Below are 19,880 nucleotides of genomic sequence, written 5' to 3' on the forward strand. Positions count from 1 at the left end.
AAAAGGATAATATTATTTGATATCTTATATAGAAGAGGACGAAAGATACCAGAAGGACAGTCAAACTCATAAATCGAAAATAAACTGACAACGCCCTGGCTAAAAATGAAGAAGACAAACAGACAAACAAGAAATATAAGATATCCTATATATTTTATGAAATATTTGTATAGTTTATAAGATATCTCAGAAAGTAACACACGAGTCAATAACTAGGTACGTTCACTATACATAACCTAATCTTATCTCTGTGTATATATACCAGATTTACAATAAGAAGTCACTTCCTGCATGTTTTGTGAAAAGAACATGTACTTATTCACTTCCGTGCGTACGGTGATACAGATCATGCATTGTTCAGGCTAACTTAACAATAATCTACTATCTGCATAAAAATGAGATCGTAATATGGTAATGTTGGATTTATATTTATTTATTTCACCAATTTTATATCTTATTTTAGTCGTATAAATACAGTTTCATACACAATTTTGAGTTATTAAATTAATGTTTGATCATTTAAGGGTAAATGGCCATTTTGAATATTTGGCTATTCAAATGAAGTTTCACTTTAATACATATATTTTATCATTACAAATGTATGACGCAAACATCAAATATATTTTATGAAGGGCTAAATTTTTTTTAATTTCATGGTACAATGCAGATTCAAAAAGGAAGTAGAATTATGTGTTGGATGTATTTTTAGAACCATAATCTGATAATATTTCTAAACAAAACAGTACTATTTATAGAGGTGATTTTTGGTTACCTTTAAAATAATATCGTAAATGATATTCCTGTGCACCACAGGAATGTTTTGCCACGGGAAACCAGTTCTTTGATTCACAGAATATGCACTATCATTTTTCTTGGAATAGGGAGAAGGGAGAAGAAGGCTAAGGTTAAGTATAATTTAAACAAATATAGTGTCATTATAGTGGAAGATATTAGCAAGCAAAATCAAGGGAATTGTGCAAATGATGATACAAGCATGAAAATTACCACAAAGCATCATTATTATATACTTTTTAAGAAATAACTGCTGGTTATTCAAAAATATATGTTTTTCAAGATGGCCACGGCCATTTTCTAAAATGGCTGTTTTCTTCAGTCTGATTTTTCTGGAAAACTTTGTTTGAACTCCTTTTAGTAAAAAAACAATTATCAGGTTTGGCGGCTACCTTCCTTACATCACATATTTATTAAAAATATTTGAGATATTCAGTATTTGCGCATGCGCGAAAATGTTACAAAATTCTTTCAAATACATTTGAACTATTTACTATACATTTAGTGTTTTTGGATTTCTAATGATATTATGAATTGGTTTAATAACATTTTTCAAGGTTATGATACACATGTGTTTAACACTTAAGCGCATGTACAAACTATTTATAGACACCAAGAGCGATTTGTATGCACTACCAGGCAATTTTCAAGTATTCGATGGATAAGGCGCAAATATGGTGAATTCCTGGGAAACATCAATTTTAACTGTAGATCAGTCACTTTTGGAAATGCCTAAGCAAATTCACTAGGAATGACCTGATTTTTACGGAAAATATAAGTTTATCGTCATGTTTGGTGGATTGCACATTGCAATGACTTGTTATAAAACTCTGGGTGATATATTGCGTGATAAGGGATGAACATGTTGTCTTACTGAAGCCAATATTTCAACACCAAGAACGGCAGATTTGTTTTATGAATGTTCAAATATACCTAGGACTAGACAAGCGCATCAGACAACTGCATGTATTTTGCTTGAACTGTTAATTTCTGATTATGAAAGCTAAACTCATAATATATAATTATGTCAGACTCTGTGACGTTCAATGATTTAAAAGACTGGTGTATAGAGTCATCTCGACCACAGTTTCATTCCTGGCGTTCAATTATAAATTAAAAACTTCTTCTGATTTTAATATTATGCTTATTTCATGAGTGAGATTTCGTACTTACGTAAGACCGGCACATTTCGTTCTTTAATATAACGCAATTGATCAGACACAAAAACAGAATAATGCAATTGTTAAGGGCGATGTTCGTGCCATACGATTAAACGAAGATCAAATTTAGATTGAAAAGTTTTATAAACGTTTAACCTGTGATAGATAATTTATCCCTTTTTATTTGGTTTTTCATGGTAGACTCAGTTTGGTTTCACTTTTAATTGTTAACTAATCACAGTTATAAAAGTGAAACTAGACCGGGCCATGAAAAAAAACCTTTGCATTAGGAAAACATTAACTGTTAAATTTGACACAATAAACTGTTTAATTTGAGACAGGTAACAGATATATCTACGGTAATAACTGTACATTTTAGGGACCATTACACATATCAAATATGTGTGGGTTCATTGTCAATTGGTTAAGATCGATGACTGAAGTGCTGAAGGTCTGTGTTTCGAATTTAATAGGCTTCGAATAACGAAGGAATATACTAGTACATACATTTATGGGCTTTGCTCATTGTTGAAGGCCGTACGGGGACCTATAGATGTTAATGTATGTGTGATTTTGGTCTCTTGAGTAGAGTTGTCTCATTGGCAATCATACTACATCTTCTTTTCTTATATTCAATATTCCGTTTGGGTAATTGTGAAAAAACATGCTTGTTTTAATTCACTCAACAATTACCAGAATGTAAAGTAGATCAGAGTGACAATTAAAAAGTTCAAATAATTACACAAAAAGCAACAACTGTTGGTGAGCAACTTTCTAAATACCTTATTATTTCCCACTATGATTCCTTTGAAGAAGCTCTTTTCAAAGAAATCAATCTACCAACTTTAATATTATTGTGGTGGGGAGGGGGAATGCTAGTCAAAAGCTGATACTATTAACCTGAACAAATGCACTTTTCAATATTTTAAGTAATATCTAATGAAACTATTTAGATTGTTTGCACTGAACAATCATACTCTATTTGTGTTATGCTATTAACAAAAGGTTTGTGTTCATTTTTTTTGTGATTGTTACCAACCTGCTGAATTTCGTATTGAGAAGCTATCTTAAATTACATCTATTACTTATTTGTTTCCAAGATATAATCATTAATGTACAATGAAGATACTTTTGATCCACCTACTGTTTTTACTTGCAGTAAGGTAACAAACAATTGGCTATAGCGCCTTATAAATTTTGCTGTTCACTAGGCATTTCACGCTTAATTGGTGATTATGGGTTTTTTTTTCTTGACTGCCATGTTAAAGACGTAACTTTTTGCTTTTTTTCATGGATTAACAAATCAAAACATGCAGTACAAACATGTTTGATAAAAGATTTTTATCGATTTATGAATTATCATGCAAGCCTCATAAAAACAAAGATCATTTAAAAAAAATCATCCAAAGCAATCAGTGTAACATGTGTAACATGTTGAATTCTACATATATTTTGAGGAACATGTGCACCGATAGTGATCTCCACGTTGTCGTCAAAAAGAAATGCCTCCTGCCCAAATTATGGCAATCAGAAATTACATATTTATGTAATAAGAAACATTAACACGAAAGATAATCAGGATTGACATTGTATTACATGTGCATAAAACCTACGTTTTCCAAAACTAGACAATACTTCCATCACTACTAGGCAATATATTTGTTTTATCTTATTTCTTATACTTCATAGATGAGACATGTTACATATGTCTCACTGCCTTACTGCTAACACAGTTTTTACAGATAACCATTGACAATCACTTTTCAGAGGATGAAACATTCTGTTTTGTCTTCTTCAAAGCATTCTATTATTTTTGTGCTCTTTTGGATACCTTACTTCCTAATTATGAATACAAAATTTGATAAAATAAATTGAAGAATGAATTGTATTGCTTTACAATCTTATCGTTTAAAATTTCAACACCCTAAGAAGTCATGTCACCCGTACTTGTAGAGAAATAAACAGGCTTATCATCTTAATCAACAAATTATACTATAATCGGAATAATTACTTATCAATTAGTAATTTGTATGCAAGTATGGAAAATTGTGTTTGAGCGTTTGATTTTGCCATTTGATTAGGGACTTTCCGTTTTGAATTTTCCTCGGAGTTCGGTATTTTAGTGAATTTTCTATTCGCTTTAAATGGTGTCGTCTTTTAATGCCTCCATTTTATCAAAATATCTATTCCTTGAATGACAACAACAAAAAAATGAACATATTTTTGTTTTAGTAACTGAAGTTTTTTCTATTACAAAATCAAATCATTAAGAAAAGAGTTGAAATTCACATAAAACCCAGGCATACAATTGTGTAAATACTTTATAGCAATTTGAAAGATTCGTTGAATAATCGTTTTGATTACAAATATTGTTTCGTCCAAATTGAATAGTTTGAACTCATGTAAACAGTTTCATCAAATACAAGGAAAATATTATCTATAGTCGTATTGATAAACTGTTCACATTTGTCCACGTGTGTTTATGTATATTTTAGAGCTAGGGCTGATTGCATGAAGAGTAAACTAATTACTCAAACTGTTAAAAACTGAAAACAACACGTTAAATATTGCCATGCGTCCGAAGCGCTTTACTGGATTTACCTTCATCATGGGTCTCAAAGCAAAAAAATGAAAGCTGAGAGTTAATAGTAACCGAAATATTTAAGGTGCATTAGCTGTCACATTCATGTTCCTTGTTTTGTTACATGTCCTCATATTCATTTCATAACATGCCTTATACTAAAACTCATTATGCTTTTAAGAAAATATACATATTCTAGACTTTTCAGACAAGTAATTGCAACCGAAAAATGATATAGATATAAGAAGATGTGGTATGAGTGCCAATGAGACAACTAGATATGTTTGAATTTGTTACAAGTATTAAAGAATGAAAATCATTGCTAGACATTTTTCGGATCCATTAAAATCAATTCAAAAATGGTAGGATGTCTTGACGACAGATCTGCCATTTAGAGTGCAGACGTTTTCTGAAATTCTGTCCACTATGTGAAGATAAATGATGTGTTCTCTATGCAACATTCTTTTCTGAAAACGTAGTCAGTTAGTTCAGAGACTAACATAGTTATGATGCTTACATCTATTCTTCAGTCAGACACCACAAATAATTTGCCAAATAGAGGAAATAATTTTAAGCCAAAACCTTCACAAAATCAGGCTCACACATGCTCAATACCTGACTCCTAACAGAAAATCATTGACCACAAAATAAAATGTGCTTTAATTTATATTGAAGTTGTAATGGACAATATGTTGTAACTTGTAAAAGAAACGCACACAAGAAAAACATCTGCCGAATGCAGCTACAAACAAGATGCCTGCTTACTTTGTAGGAAATTCGGTTCGATTGATATTGATCTGACTGCAATCGGGCCTATAATGTTTTGGCAACTATTACACCAGCCAATGAAATTCAGCATCCAAGTTTAATTTGAAAGTATAATCATGTAAAGTCTTTTTATCAGAAAAGGGATTTTTTTGGTCAAATCTGTCTTCTCAAAATATTGACACAAGATTTTTTTTTATATTATACTATAAGGAAGTTAGGATTCCTTTAATACACGTATATTTTTAACAGTATATGGATTGGACTTTGAATGTCAAATGTTTTCCAAGTTACATTTAAAAAGATTGTTTTAAAGGAAATCACATTTAAAAGTTGTTTTCAAACATTTGATGGGGAAATGAGATGTTGTATAGCTACTAAGGCCCAAACCAGTATAAAGTGTTGTCAAGGCAAGAAAGAAAACTAAGAGTTTACAATACATATAAAAATTACATACGCATCATTTAGATTGCTAAATGCACATCAGACATACATTTATATATTTATAATAGTAGTATATAAAACTATACAATACATGCAAATGTTTAGCACAATTATGGTACATAGCAGTTTAAAAAATCTTTGAGAAAAGGAAATATAAATGACGGACTGAAATTCGGAGCTAAATTTGTATAAGCAACCCTTAGCCATATATGCCTGAGCCTTATGTGCCTTGGCCTTATGTCCTTTCGTATAAATTTTGCAGTATAGAAATCCAAGAATAACCTGTTTACATGTAATTAAAGATATGAAAACTTGACTTAAAAATAATATCATCCTCAATTCTTTATAGCATGCGTAGAAGACAATTGTTCTAAAATTACGACTTTTGTCTCTATTTGATTGGCATTTTGTTAAAAAAAAAAAAAAAAACATCGTAAACGAAAATATGAACTGCAAATAAATAATTATAGATTATCGTTGATCATCTCAACGAGATTGATTTTCTCGCTTGAGCTGGTACAGCGAAAGTGAGAAAAGCAATCGAGTTGAGATGACCAATGATAATCTGTTTATCGCTATTTTACCTATGACGACATTGTCAATTTTATGTCAATTTCGTTAGCAACGCCACGTGGCCTCCTTAGTTTCTAGCGATAATTATTCTATCTCAAGCGAGAAGCATGATATGAAAATTATCACAAAAAAAGATCAAAAGAAAAATGCACAAAATAGCGATAATACATTGTATTTGATAGAATTTATATTTTTATTTCAGAAAGGGAGAGAATAATGAGTGGGAAACAAGAAGAGACTACAAGAGAAGGAGATGAGGTAGATGAACAAGGTGTGGGTAGTCTAATGAACTCCAAACATACCAAAGGAGGGTTTGTAAATATAATTATCAATTAATATACAAGTAATTTATACTATGAAATAATAAACTAGTTTAACCTCGCCACATTCTGTATGTGTCTGAACAAAGTCAGTAACCTGTAGTTCAGTGGTTGTCGTGTGTTGCTGTCTTACATATTTGGTTTTCGTTCATTATTTTGTAAATAGGTTTTTGTGTGTAAAACTCATTAAATTAACTGCTTGATAAAAGAATTAGGTATTGACAATTCACTTAAGAGTTCCAAATGGTGAAGTTGAAATTATCCCTTTGTAAATTTTACGGACGCTATCACCAGTTGGTTGACCGTTATGGAATAACCGTTTCACAAATGATATCGGATATGTTCCTTACGTCGTAACTTCAATCCCCTTCCCTTTCATGAATGTGACCTACCGAATTAGACTATTTACCGGATTTGTTATTCACATAAGCAACACGACGGGTGCCACATGTGGAGCAGGATCTGCATACCCTTCCGGAGCACCTGAGATCACCCCTAGTTTTTGGTGGGGTTCGTGTTGCTTATTCTTTAGTTTTCTATGTTGTGTCATGTGTACTATTGTTTGTCTGCTTGTTTTTGTTTCATTTTTAGCCATGGCATTGTCAGTTTATTTTCGATTTATGAGTTTGACTGTCCCTCTGGTATCTTTCGTCCCTCTTTTATGCCGTTACTTTTCTCATATGAATTGTTTTATATTTGTCCATTCGGGGCCTTTTATAGCTGACTATGTGGTATGGGCTTTGTCTATTGTTGAAGCCGTACGGTGACCTATGGTTGTTAATTTTTGTGTTATTTGTTCTATTGTGAAGAGTTGTCTCATTGACAATCATAACACATCTTTTTATATGAAAATAAGTGTTCAACTATCTATTCAAGTTGATTCATTGATTCTCATGCATTTCTACTGTACGACTTAAGGATAAAATTACATCTATGTTTACATATTGTCCTAATCAAATAATTTAAAAAGACACAACAAGTAAAACAATACTACTTTTTACATTACAGTTATGACCAAGCTGATACTTCTCATGAGGAAGATGATCAGATACTGTCATCAAAAGAGAAGTAAGTCAAATAACAAGAAACTTAAGAAAATAAGAATAAAAAAAAAGGATAATCACAAAAATACTGAACTCCGAGGAAAACTCAAAACGGAAAGTCCCTAATCAAATGTAGTTAAAATAAAAGACAATTCCAACAAAATCTTTCACAATCTTTTTTTTATAAATTGGAGAGTCTAAATGTAAAACAACATCACCAAGCATCAATCATGTATAGAATTTTAGATAGATAAGAAAACAAAAGCTATTGTAATGTCATGATTGATTACTGTAAGTCCTGACATTTTTACAATTTTTGCTACTTAAAATATAAAAACACTAAAATTTAATTTTTTTAAAAGCATTATTTGTAGGCATATATTAACCTTGAATTGTTTTCATTGTTTAAAAAAAACTACAATATTAACTAGAATTGACGTTACTATAGGTTTAAACACAGTCCTTCGGAGTTAGAGCTCTACCCGGTTTACACACCAATAACCTCTAGAAAACCCGTTTAAATCCTTATAATTTTTCAGCGATCATTACTTCATATTATTTGTTTAATGGCTGCTATATTTACCATCAAAAGCACAATGGCATATCGTAACTAAGGAGTACGCCGCCATCTTGACTTTCTAAAAACAATAAATGTCCGACAAATGCAACAGAATCTAAAATGAAATAGCACCTACCTCAAAAAACTTCATTTTAACTAAATATTATCCGAATTTGAAGCGTACAGGTAACGAAATAGTCTTTCCCTTTAACATTTTCATTCGTATGACGTCGTGTTTTGCCATGACGTAAATTCGCCAAATCCTTTATGAAATTTCGCGGAATTTTATTTAAATTTTATTTTTATATATTTTCGAACTTTTGTGCATTTATTTTATTTCTTTTTTTGTTATATATACATTAGAATAGAAACAACTGTTATGCAATTGTTGTATATTCAATTTGCTGAAAATCCCAGTATCCCTGCAAGAATGTGTATCGCGCATGAATAGATTACGAAAGTAGTTTCGGAAACATGGTTTATCCAAGTGTAAACCAAGAAAAAATTCTAATTGACCAATCCAATTCAAGTATTTATAGATATGCAAATGATATAAGAATTATACAATAATAGCGGCTTTCAAATTGCCAAGGTTACGTTAACAGTGGTATTTCCAAAGTCGAATGTCACATCTGCATGTACACATGACAGATTACCTCTTTAAATTTTGAGCTCTTTGGAATGTTTTACGCTACTACAATTGTATGTTAATTTCTGTGTCATTTTGGTCTCTTGTGGAGAGTTGTCTCATTGGAAATCATACCACATCTTCGTTTTTTATATTAAGGTTTATTGCAAAACATATATTATTAAGAATCTATAACCATGATTAATCACACATAAGCCAAAAGATTTACATGCGAAAACAAAATTCATAACATGGAATATATATATGTACACTTCAGGATATAATTGGCTCACTTTGGAAAGATCATGTAATAATTATTTCTAAGAAGAATATTTATAAATGCATCATGGGGTGATGAAAAGCATCGTAGCCAGATTCTGTATGTGTCTAACGGCTATAATTCAGTGGTTGTCAATGTTGCTAACTATGTTTTATTGTTAATCATTTTGCATGAATCATGCGATTTGGTTTTTTTTCGTTTAAATTGTTTCACATTTTTTCATGACAGAGCCTCTTATAGCTTACCATGCTTATCATACAGTACAAGTTTTTTTCTTAGACATTACGGTGATTATGAAACATTAAAGAAAAGTATACGGTAAACATATCTTTTAAATTGCCAAACATGCGAAAACAACATGTTTTACAAGGAAGGATCATGAGGTTAATATAAATATAATTAAAGATTTGGTATCCTCGGGCAATCCTGTTTCCTCTACCAAAACAATCTGACAGCCACGCAGTAGCACACTAGTGCAGCAAGTGGCGTTAAACACCAACCAATCAATCAATTATTGTTTGAAAAGACATTGACAATTTCATTTTACAAAACAGAGAGAGAGAGAGGGGGATGGCGACCTCTTTAGGTGTACGTCTGTAAGTGACAATATTATAAAACCCTGAACGTCATTAGATAAATATATACAGATAGATGTATGTAAAAAGCTTCAAATCAGTTTGATTTGTAGAAAAACGTCTACAATAACAGTCATAGAAGATATAAAAGCTGAAGAATTTCATTCAACAACATATATGAAATGTGCAAACGTTGGGAAAGCAGTGATTGTAAGCAACTTTATGGATGGCTATTCATTTACCGAGAAAAGAGGATTAAAGGTGAGGTCTTATGCCAAGGATGATTGTGATTCGCTAGAAGAAACACTTAAACACCTTGGATTTCAACCATTTGACGACAAAAAGAACAAAATGGTGTACAAAAATCTAACAAAAAGAGAGTTTGAAGCACTGTACAATAGAGGTAACATGATAAACAATATAAGAGTCGAAAATAAAATCATTAATTCATATATTTAATAGCGTGCACATCGGTCATTGTTGAAAGATTTTGATTGAGCTTCCGTCGAAAATATGCAGGATTTGAATATACATCAAGTCAGATAATGGTTATTTCTGATAATTGAGTTTTAGAAATTTACAAGAAAAAGCAGAATATACACATGATGGTCTACACTGAATAAGATCTTCGGACTACCAAGTCACCCTCTTTTCATGATTTTCAATATCTCATGATAAATTAAATGAGTATATATATATATAAGATATAGCCTAGGTGGTCGACTGGTCTAGGGCGCTGGACACGATGTAGGCGGTGTTATCATGATTTTACATTACATTAGATATAGATATATAGACTTATGGTTTAAGGAAACTTATATATGTTCTTGGATATTTAATTTCGTTGTTTTGACGATGTCTGCATACAAGTCTTTAAATAATTTGTCTTTTATTGAACATTTGATTTCGTGGTTCACCCATAGCTACGAAATCCACAAAAAGTGATTTCTAACGAATAATAACGAATCCACAGTTATTGTGATGTTTTATTTGAAAGAATATTTTTATTGATTAAAGCATATTCGTATCCCCGCAGGAAGTCTAAAGAAAAAGGTCTCGTTTTGTTGAAAGGATTTATAACATATCTTTAGATGGATACAATTTAATTTAGTCATCAAGAACAGAGAAATAGTATGGCAAGCCGTTCTCGTCAAAACTATGTTTAAACCATTTTTCGAGAAATTTACACACTGAGAATTATAAAAAAAACACACTGAGATTTAAAAACTTCAAAACACACACTGAGAATTAAAAATTACACACTGAGAATTAAAAATTACACACTGAGAATTAAAAATTACACACTGAGATTTCATAACGACGCACTGAGATATCAAAAATGAAAAACACACACTGAGAATTGAAAATTACACACTGAGAATTGAAAATTACACACTGAGAATTGAAAATAACACACTGAGATTTCAAAAAGACACACTGAGAATAAATAAATTGAAAACACACACTGAGAATTTGAAATTACACACTGAGAATTTAAAATGACACACTGAGATTTGTGCGCACTTTTTATGCGCACATATCTAATTAGCATACTTAATCTGAATCTATTACAAGCTTAAAGCAACTAGGGGACAGAACTCGTTAGTCCTTCGATTTGGTTCCAAATTATTCATAAAACAACTAGAAATACAAGGACAAGAAAAATACCCGCTTATTCTTATTACAAAATATTTATACCAAATGGTGAAAACTTTATATTAAAATTATAAGAAAACTTGGAACAATTTGCACTGAAAAACAAATAATGCAGTGAAGTTTTTACTCAAGTGTCTATAATAGCATATAAACGTAACAAAAATATAAAAGCCTGATTAACTTGCGAAATCAGGGTAACAGTTGGAAGACTTTTTAAAAGGGACCCATGCTAAAACGGTTTTAAGTCCCGATACACTGGTAGTAATGATATGAATCATAGGCAACAAACTTGTGAAATTTATTACGAATGTTAATTGGTTGAAGGAATCGCATTTCACTATAATGACAAGAGTTTTTGAGATCAAGATATTAATCTGTTGAATTATTCATCTCATGAATATTCATTAGTAATTTGCATATTAATCTCAGTGTGTATTTTTGAAATCTCAGTGTGTAATTAACAATTCTCAGTGTGTGTTTTTCAGTTTATTTATTCTCAGTGTGTCTTTTTGAAATCTCAGTGTGTTATTTTCAATTCTCAGTGTGTAATTTTCAATTCTCAGTGTGTAATTTTCAATTTCCAGTGTGTGTTTTTCATTTTTGTAATCTCAGTGCGTCTTTATGAAATCTCAGTGTGTAATTTTTAATTCTCAGTGTGTAATTTTTAATTCTCAGTGTCTGTTTTGAAGTTTTTAAATCTCAGTGTGTTTTTTTGTAATTCTCAGTGTGTAAATTTCTCGAAAAATGGTTTAAACATAGTTTTGACGAGAACGGCTTGCCATAAAATAGGGCAATTGTTTAGAACAAAGACGAAGAACTTCGTTTTTCATGTTTGTTTCTAATCTATACTGTATTTGACAACATCTATTAAAGGAATAAGACAACATCACTTCAACCGTTTGTTTGCTTGATATTTTTATAGTCACTTTTTGCGACCTTAGTTATATCAGGTGGCCCAGTTTATGTTTGTTGAGGAAGCTGCAGAGACCTTTGGCAGGAAAACTGGAATTCTTGTCAGATATAAGAGTTGTTCATTCTTCTCACTGATTAGTAAATTAGACTCATCAAATCAGAGTTGACAGACTACTGATCACTGTAGAGAACTTCTTAAACCACAAGGTCATTGAGTTCCAACATTAATGATGTTGGAACGAATTTATCTGTCATTATGAATTAGCTGCCAATCACATTCTTATTCTTATTTCAAATTTGTATTACTATTAGTTGCAAAGGAGACAGACTACAGACCTAAAGGAAAAGAGGGATTTACATGTGTACTGTTTGTTGTCATGTCATATGGAAGACCAGGACTGATACAGTGTCATAAAGAAGGAGCAGAACTAATGCATCCGTATGTAGAACAAAAAGACCTACAGGAAGCTTTCCAACCACAGCATAATCCTTCACTGGCATTGAAACCAAAATTGTTTATTATCCAGGTGTGTATCATTATTGATGCGTACTTAACTTCGTAAGCAGAAATAACCGCTCGACTATGTCGATTCGTTTATCGAAAAAGCAATTGAGTACAAAGCTTTTGTCAAATTATATTTTTCTTTTGTGATATTAATATGATTACATTTAATGGTAGAGTGTAAGCAATGTTTGCATTAGATAGGCAGTCACTCCCTTTTTGCAAATATTTTATATTTATTTTAAAACATGTGAGCAAAGAACACATTTGTCAAAATCTCCATGGTTTATACGAAAGGTTTTGAAGGCACTTTGCAAATGTTAATACAATGTATGCAGTTATTGGTTTAGGAAATAATTAGTTATGTTTATTTTACATGTTTCTTTACTCAATTGCATTCAGCGATGTAGGATCAAACTAGGTATCGGTCTTGTTATATTTGGTTAGATATATATTTTGGTAAAACTAGATATACACGTTGAAGATAAGCTATCTTTATAGAATAATCAGCCCTTGGCATATTACATGTATTAAGTGATATGACTTTATATCTGTTAATATAATTATTAAATAATTATATGTAGCATAAGACATTTGCGTTTGTTAAGATATCTTACAATTGTCAACTACAATCTCGTCCCCCTTACCCCGGATATGACCTTCTAAATTAGGCATATCATCAGGTTTGTATTTATATGAGCAATACGACGAGTTCCACATGTGGAGCAGGATATACTTACCATTCTACAGCACCTGAGATCTTCAGTTTATTTGTAGTGTTCGTCTTGCTCAGTCTTTGTTTTTCTATGTTGTTTTGTGTACTGTTAATCTGTTTGTCTTTTTTGTTTTGTGGCTATGGCATTGTCGACTTATGAGTTTGAGTGTCTCTTTGGTATTCTCGTCTCTTTCTTATCATACATATATGACATTAGCGGAGGTGGAAAGTAAGTCTTTGTTTCTGTCAGTGCACCAATATTTCATTCATCTCATATTAGGTAAAAGTATAGATAGTACACCATGAAATTTTTGTTAAATTATAGTCGCTGTCATGTAAAATTTGCAAACTATCATTTGCGTTCATTCGAACAAAACATCAACCTCTTGGCGGAACCTGAAATTGTCAATAGAAGTATATATATATTAAAGATGTTTCGGGCCATGTTTTGCAATACAAAAATGCCAACTGACATATATGGGTTCATGTAGTCTTTGGCTATATCTTTCAGACAACTACTTCCTGGTCACCTTTACTATATATATTTTGAGTAAGAGTATACTTAACATGGCGTATTCGTACGTGTTTCAGGCTGTTGTATAGCTTGTGGAGCAGGATCTGCTTACCCTTCCTGAGCACCTGAGATCACCCCCAGTTTTTGGTGGGGTTCGTGTTGCTTAGTTTTTATTTTTCTATGTTGTGTCTTCTGTACTATTATTTGTCTGTCTGTCCTTTACATGTTTTATTTTAAGCCATGGCGTTGTCAGTTCATTTTCATTCTATGAGTATGACTATCCCTCTGGTATCTTTTGTCCCTCTTTGTGTAGTTTAAGATCAGTGATCAACACTGAAAAAAATAAGAGGGACCTTGATATCCTTCAAATGACCTCATAAAAGGTCATATCACTATTTATATGTTTAAATATGTTGAATGTTTTGATATTGTGTCGTTGTTCTCCTCTTATATTTAATGCGTTTCCCTCAGTTTCAGTTTATAACCCTGATTACTTTTCTATCGATTTATGAGTTTTGAACAGCAGTATATACTACTGTTGCCTTTATTTGAAAAGTTTTGACTCCAAACAATGGGATAAATTGATATCAATATGATCATTATGACATTGTTTGCTAGGTACGAAATTTGTGTTTCAAGGTCACTTGCCACGTGAGGGGTACATAATCCTGGCAGCCTAACGTTTGAATGATGTTACACAGGGGCTTCCTCCTAGCAATCCGTTTTCTTTGTTTAGTCTTTTTTGCTTTATATCAGACTGTTCCAGAAGCAATAGTCAACCGAGATGGAGATGATTCAAGAGACGTTGAAACAAAAGAAACCAAAAGAATACCAAGAGAAGCAGATTTTTTGACATACACAAGTGATGGATATTGTATAAATAGTAGGTGTTGTTTTATCTATTCTCAATCATACAAATATCTATTTTACTAGACCAAATTTTGACAGTTAATAAATCGAACAAGATTTCTATTGCAGTTGTGCATCGTTCATATTGTGGAGTTATTTGAAGATGCTTTTCTTCTATTTAGGGCTACACATCAATGATGCAAGAACCATATAATTGTCTCTTTGTTCTTTGTTCTGTCTACCTGTCGATTCGTCCGTCCATCTGTCCGTCAACATTTTGTAAACGCAAAAGCTACAAAAAGATAGGTAGGAATGTTGCACAGTTGTGCGTACTATTCATATGTGCATATTTTGGAGAAACCTTGTTTTTGTTTACAAATGAAAAAAATGAAAAATAACAAAAACTGATATAACGGTGTGTTCATTTATTTCAAAGTGATCGACAGATTAAAATAATAAAAACCTTATGTTTTGCCAAAAAGGACAATTTTTTAGAAGCACCATTTTGTGGTAGGATGTCATCAGAAATTGATATAAAATATAAAAAAATAAATGAATGCACACTGTGTTTTCAAAACTGTTTCCTCAAGTCCAAATGGTATACAATTTTTAGTTTTTGTGTAAAAATGACAAGGTCTGAGACTCCCGTTCTATATTTTTATTCCCTTTTAAGAAGAAACGCATCATAGATATAAGGATTGAATACTGGACGCCAGATGCGCGTTTTGTCTACAAAGGACTCATCAGTAATGTTCGATTAAACAAGAATGTGTCCCTAGTACACGGATGTCCCTCTCGCACTATCATTAATGTTCAGTGGACCGTGAAATTGGGGTAAAAGGTCAAAACAAAAAAATATGTGGCATTAAAATTGGGGAGATCATAGCATAAGGAACATGTGTACTAAGTTTCAAGTTGAATGGACTTCAACTTCATCAAAAACTACCTTAACCAAAAACTTTAACCTGAAACTTGCACTATCATTTTCTGTGTTCAGTGGACCATCAAACTCGGGTCAAAAGTCTAATTTGACATTCAAATTACAAAGATCATTTCATAAGGAACATGTGTAATAAGTTTCAAGTTGAATGGACTTCAACTTCATCAAAAACTACCTTTACCAAAAACTTCAACCTGAAACTTGCACTATCATTTTCTGTGTTAAGTGGACCATCAAACTCGGGTCAAAAGTCTAATTTGGCATTAAAATTACAAAGATCATTTCATAAGGAACATGTGTACTCAGTTTCAAGTTGTTTAAACTTCAACTTCATCAAAAACTACCTTGACCAAAAACCTGAAGCGGGACGAACGGACGAACAGACGAACGAACGCACGAACGGACGATCGACGCACAGACCAGAAAACATATTGCCCTCTACTATCGTAGGTTGGGCATAAAAATATTAATATTAGGGGCCAAGTACGAAGCATGATAGAATAATTATCTGTGTCAACATTGTGGGTTACCAATAATTAACGAAAGGGTCAATCAAAATACACTGTGCTTAGATTTTAACAAAACATATATAAATGCAACACATCATAAATCCAATGTAATTGCATGTGTCAAAGTTAAGGAAAATTGATAACCAATGACATTTGTAAGCATCAGTCTTTTTACCTCACATTAAAATGTGCAAGCGTAGCGCTTGTTGGTTTTGTAGTTGTGATTAATTATTTTCTACCTTGCAGTTAGACAGGGAAAACAGAAGACCAAACGTGTATAATTCACTTTGCCAGCATTCTCACTTCTTTTTATTTATTCGAGTCTTTTTTCATGACAAATGTTAAGGTCTTATGTCCTTGTTCCGTGGACTTAAACATTAATGGGTTACTTTGAAAACAAAAACATTATTTAACTTTTGCCGAATCTCATAAATATTTCCTAAAAATGTCTTCTTAGATTTTTTCCGATTTTTGCTCAACACTGCATCAAAACTCTTTTTCATAAAATAAGTTTATATATATATAAAGGAGGTCTTATTTGGCTTCAAATATTTGGTCCATATTGTTCAATCCAAAAAAGGTTTCATGATGTAAAATAGACATGTACCAAAATGAATTTGAACTATTGTTGACGAGCTTTGATACTAGTAACTATTTACACCACTGGGTCGATGCCACTGCTGGTGGACGTTTCGTCCCCGAGGGTATCACAAGCCCAGTAGTCACCATGAATATCAATAATGTGGCCATTTTTATAAATGTCCTGTTTATAAAACTTTGAATTTTTCGAAAAACTAAGGATTTTCCTACCTCAGGCATAGATTACCTTATCCGTATTTGGCACAACTTTTTGGAATTTTGGATCCTCATTGCCTTTCAACTTTTTACTTGTTTGGCTTAATAAATATTTTGTTATGGGCGTCACTGATGAGTCTGATGTAGATGAAACGCGTGTCTGGCGTACTTAATCATAATCCTGGTTCCTTAAATAACTATTTACACCACTGGGTCGATGCCACTGCTGGTGGACGTTTCGTCCCCCGAGGGTATCACCAGCCCAGTAGTCACCATTTCGGTGTTGACATGAATATCAATAATGTGGTCATTTTTATAAATTTCCTGTTTACAAAACATTGAATTTTTCGAAAAACTAAGGATTTTCTTACCCCAAGAATAAGGCATAGATTACCTTAGCTGTATTTGGCACAACTTTTTGGATCCTCATTGCTCTTCAACTTTGTACTTGTTTGGCTTTATAAATATTTTGATATGAACGTCACTGATGAGTCTTATGTAGACGAAACGCACGTCTGGCGTACTAAATTATAATCCTGGTACCTTTGATAACTATTTACTAATATATTGGCTCAAAATAGGCCAAAAACAAGTTTGAGTTTTTAAAATCGTCAGCATCTAAACCACATAATTTTGTATATGTTAACTTATGAACCAACTATTGAGCAGAGTCAAAATGACATAAAGCCTCCCCCGCCTCAACATGAAACATGAGCATGATTCCATACCAGGTATTCGAATAATTTTTTAATTTTCTGTTACAGGACATGGCAACGTCTTCATCAAAGCTATTGTAGATGTTTTAAAGGATAAAAATGAGTCTGCCATGGAGATTCAGAGAGTTTTGATAAGAATAAACACAAAGTACAAAAAATACCGTGATTCATGTATGCAAATACCGTGTGTTACTTCTTCTCTTACAAAGCAGCTGTTCCTTGTGTAAATTCAACATCGAGTGAGAAAGCGAACTTTTGTTACAAAACAAAGAATAATTCCTAAAATTTCCTATTTAATTTACTAGTATTTGATTGTTAACAGTATTATCAAGATTGATACTATTTGTAATGTTTTTTGTTATTCAATGTTTACTTATTCATTGTTATATACCAGCTTTGATTAGTGTTTGGTATTACTATACATTTTCACTTCTTTCTCCTTTCTATAAACATCAAAGTTATTTATTTTGTAAAAATATTTCTTTCTCCTACTTTAGACCTAACAACAAAATTACTTTCATTTACCTGTGTATACTATTATTGTAAATGGCGGATTTTAATTCAAGCTTATTGTTGTTTTTCTGAAATTAATTAACATGTCACAGCGGTTTAATACTGTTACTGTTATTATTCATCTCTTATTTGATTTATTTGTGTTGGCATTATATCATAGATCGTTATTCGTTTAGTGTTTGTTGTAAGGTAAATCCAGAAAAGCGCTTCGGACGCAAGAAATTATTAAACGTGTTTTTTTCAATTTTTCACTTGTGTTATTAATATGTCTTTTGATTAAGTTAAGCCTTTTCAATTGATATTTTATAATGTGTCTTTCTATGTTTTGTTTTTTTCAGATAAGGTAGAAGGTTTGGTACCATTAAAAAGTTTAAACCCGTTTCAATTGTTTGCACCTGTCCTAAAGCTGAAATCTGAATGTTCAGTAGTAAAGAAATTGAAAATGTGAATATTTGATATTGTTTATATCTGCAAATTGCATTTGTTCAGCATCTACATTGTTTAAAGAAACATTAAATCACAAAAAAAAGAAGAATAATAAGTTTTATTCAGTTTAATATTCTTTACCTTGATATGCTGGAAATAATAAATGGTCAACTAATGAATTATGAAATCTAGGTTGTAGCTTGATTAAAGATATTAAAACACCCTTAGAGTTGTTTTTATACTCTAAAGACTCTAACATGTCAAGGTTCATTCCGTTCTGTTGAATAGAAGCGGTAAAGGTATATTTTTGTATCATTATTTATTGATATTTCTGCCTTTTTGCAGAGTTATCTTCCATATCAATGAAATCTCCTTAGGAATTGTAAAATTATGCTTTGTTTTAGTTTTTCCTGAAGTTAGATTTGATACAACTTTTTTCTACGTATATTTGGGGTAAAATGCTGAAGATTAAAACTGAAATTAACTGGACTAACAAGGCATTTACCTCTTGTTTTACAATATATTGCAACGTATAACATATTTATGACAAAGAGTGCCGATTATTTTTAAAAACTTGTTTAAATTTAAACATTGGTTAAGGAGATAATTTAACAATTATTGTACGCACATTTATAAAGGAGGTGCTTTTAGCCTCTAATGTTTTCCAAAGGAGCTGCATTTATCCTTTAAAATTGATAAAAGAGTTGCATTTATCTAGCCTTTTAGAAATAATAAAGGAAGTGCATTTAGCCTTTTATGAGGGGGCAAGGGGTTTAGCTGTTATGCTGTTATTTGGCATTTTAATTCTGTGTTATCTGTTATTCTGAAAATATATTTGCTGTTAGCTGTTATTGTCTTATTCTTTGTTACCTGTTATTGGGCTTTTAGTTTTTTTGTTATCTGTTATTGTGATAATGTATTTGCTGTTAACTGTTATTGAAAATTGGAATGTTAGCATTTTTTTGACAGCCAAATTTTCGGTAGAAATTGAAGATCATTCATTGGACATTGGGGTCTAGCACTACTAATATGTTGGTCCCGTATTCGGAGAAGGATTCCATTAACATACCCATCACAGAAGTGAGGTCCAGGACAATTCCAATATATCTTATG

General features: G+C 31.8%; 1 protein-coding gene across 2 annotated transcripts; it reads left to right on the top strand.

Moving 5' to 3' along the window:
- The first annotated feature begins 289 nt into the window (after positions 1-289).
- On the top strand, positions 290-19,616 carry LOC139528328 (caspase-3-like). 2 transcript variants are annotated; one of them, XM_071324263.1, is made up of 7 exons: positions 290-411; positions 6,518-6,626; positions 7,644-7,703; positions 9,834-10,123; positions 12,601-12,815; positions 14,776-14,902; positions 17,877-19,616. In XM_071324263.1, the coding sequence occupies exons 2-7, from the start codon at positions 6,532-6,534 to the stop codon at positions 18,053-18,055; spliced, it is 966 nt and encodes a 321-aa protein (XP_071180364.1). In that variant the 5' UTR covers positions 290-411; positions 6,518-6,531; the 3' UTR covers positions 18,056-19,616. The 2 variants fall into 2 exon arrangements, with proteins under 2 accessions (XP_071180364.1, XP_071180365.1); XM_071324264.1 differs by lacking the exon at positions 290-411 and adding an exon at positions 710-904.
- The last annotated feature ends 264 nt before the right edge of the window (positions 19,617-19,880 follow it).

Source organism: Mytilus edulis, chromosome 6 (genome assembly GCF_963676685.1).
Source record: "Mytilus edulis chromosome 6, xbMytEdul2.2, whole genome shotgun sequence".
NCBI classification, from domain to species: Eukaryota; Metazoa; Mollusca; class Bivalvia; order Mytilida; family Mytilidae; genus Mytilus; species Mytilus edulis.

Coding starts and splice junctions, on each gene's coding strand:
- LOC139528328 (XM_071324263.1), top strand. CDS start 6,532: ATGAGTGGGAAACAAGAAGAGACTACAAGAGAAGGAGATGAGGTAGAT. Junction 6,627..7,643: donor TCCAAACATACCAAAGGAGG/GTTTGTAAATAT, acceptor TTTACATTACAG/TTATGACCAAGCTGATACTT. Junction 14,903..17,876: donor TGATGGATATTGTATAAATA/GTAGGTGTTGTT, acceptor TTTCTGTTACAG/GACATGGCAACGTCTTCATC.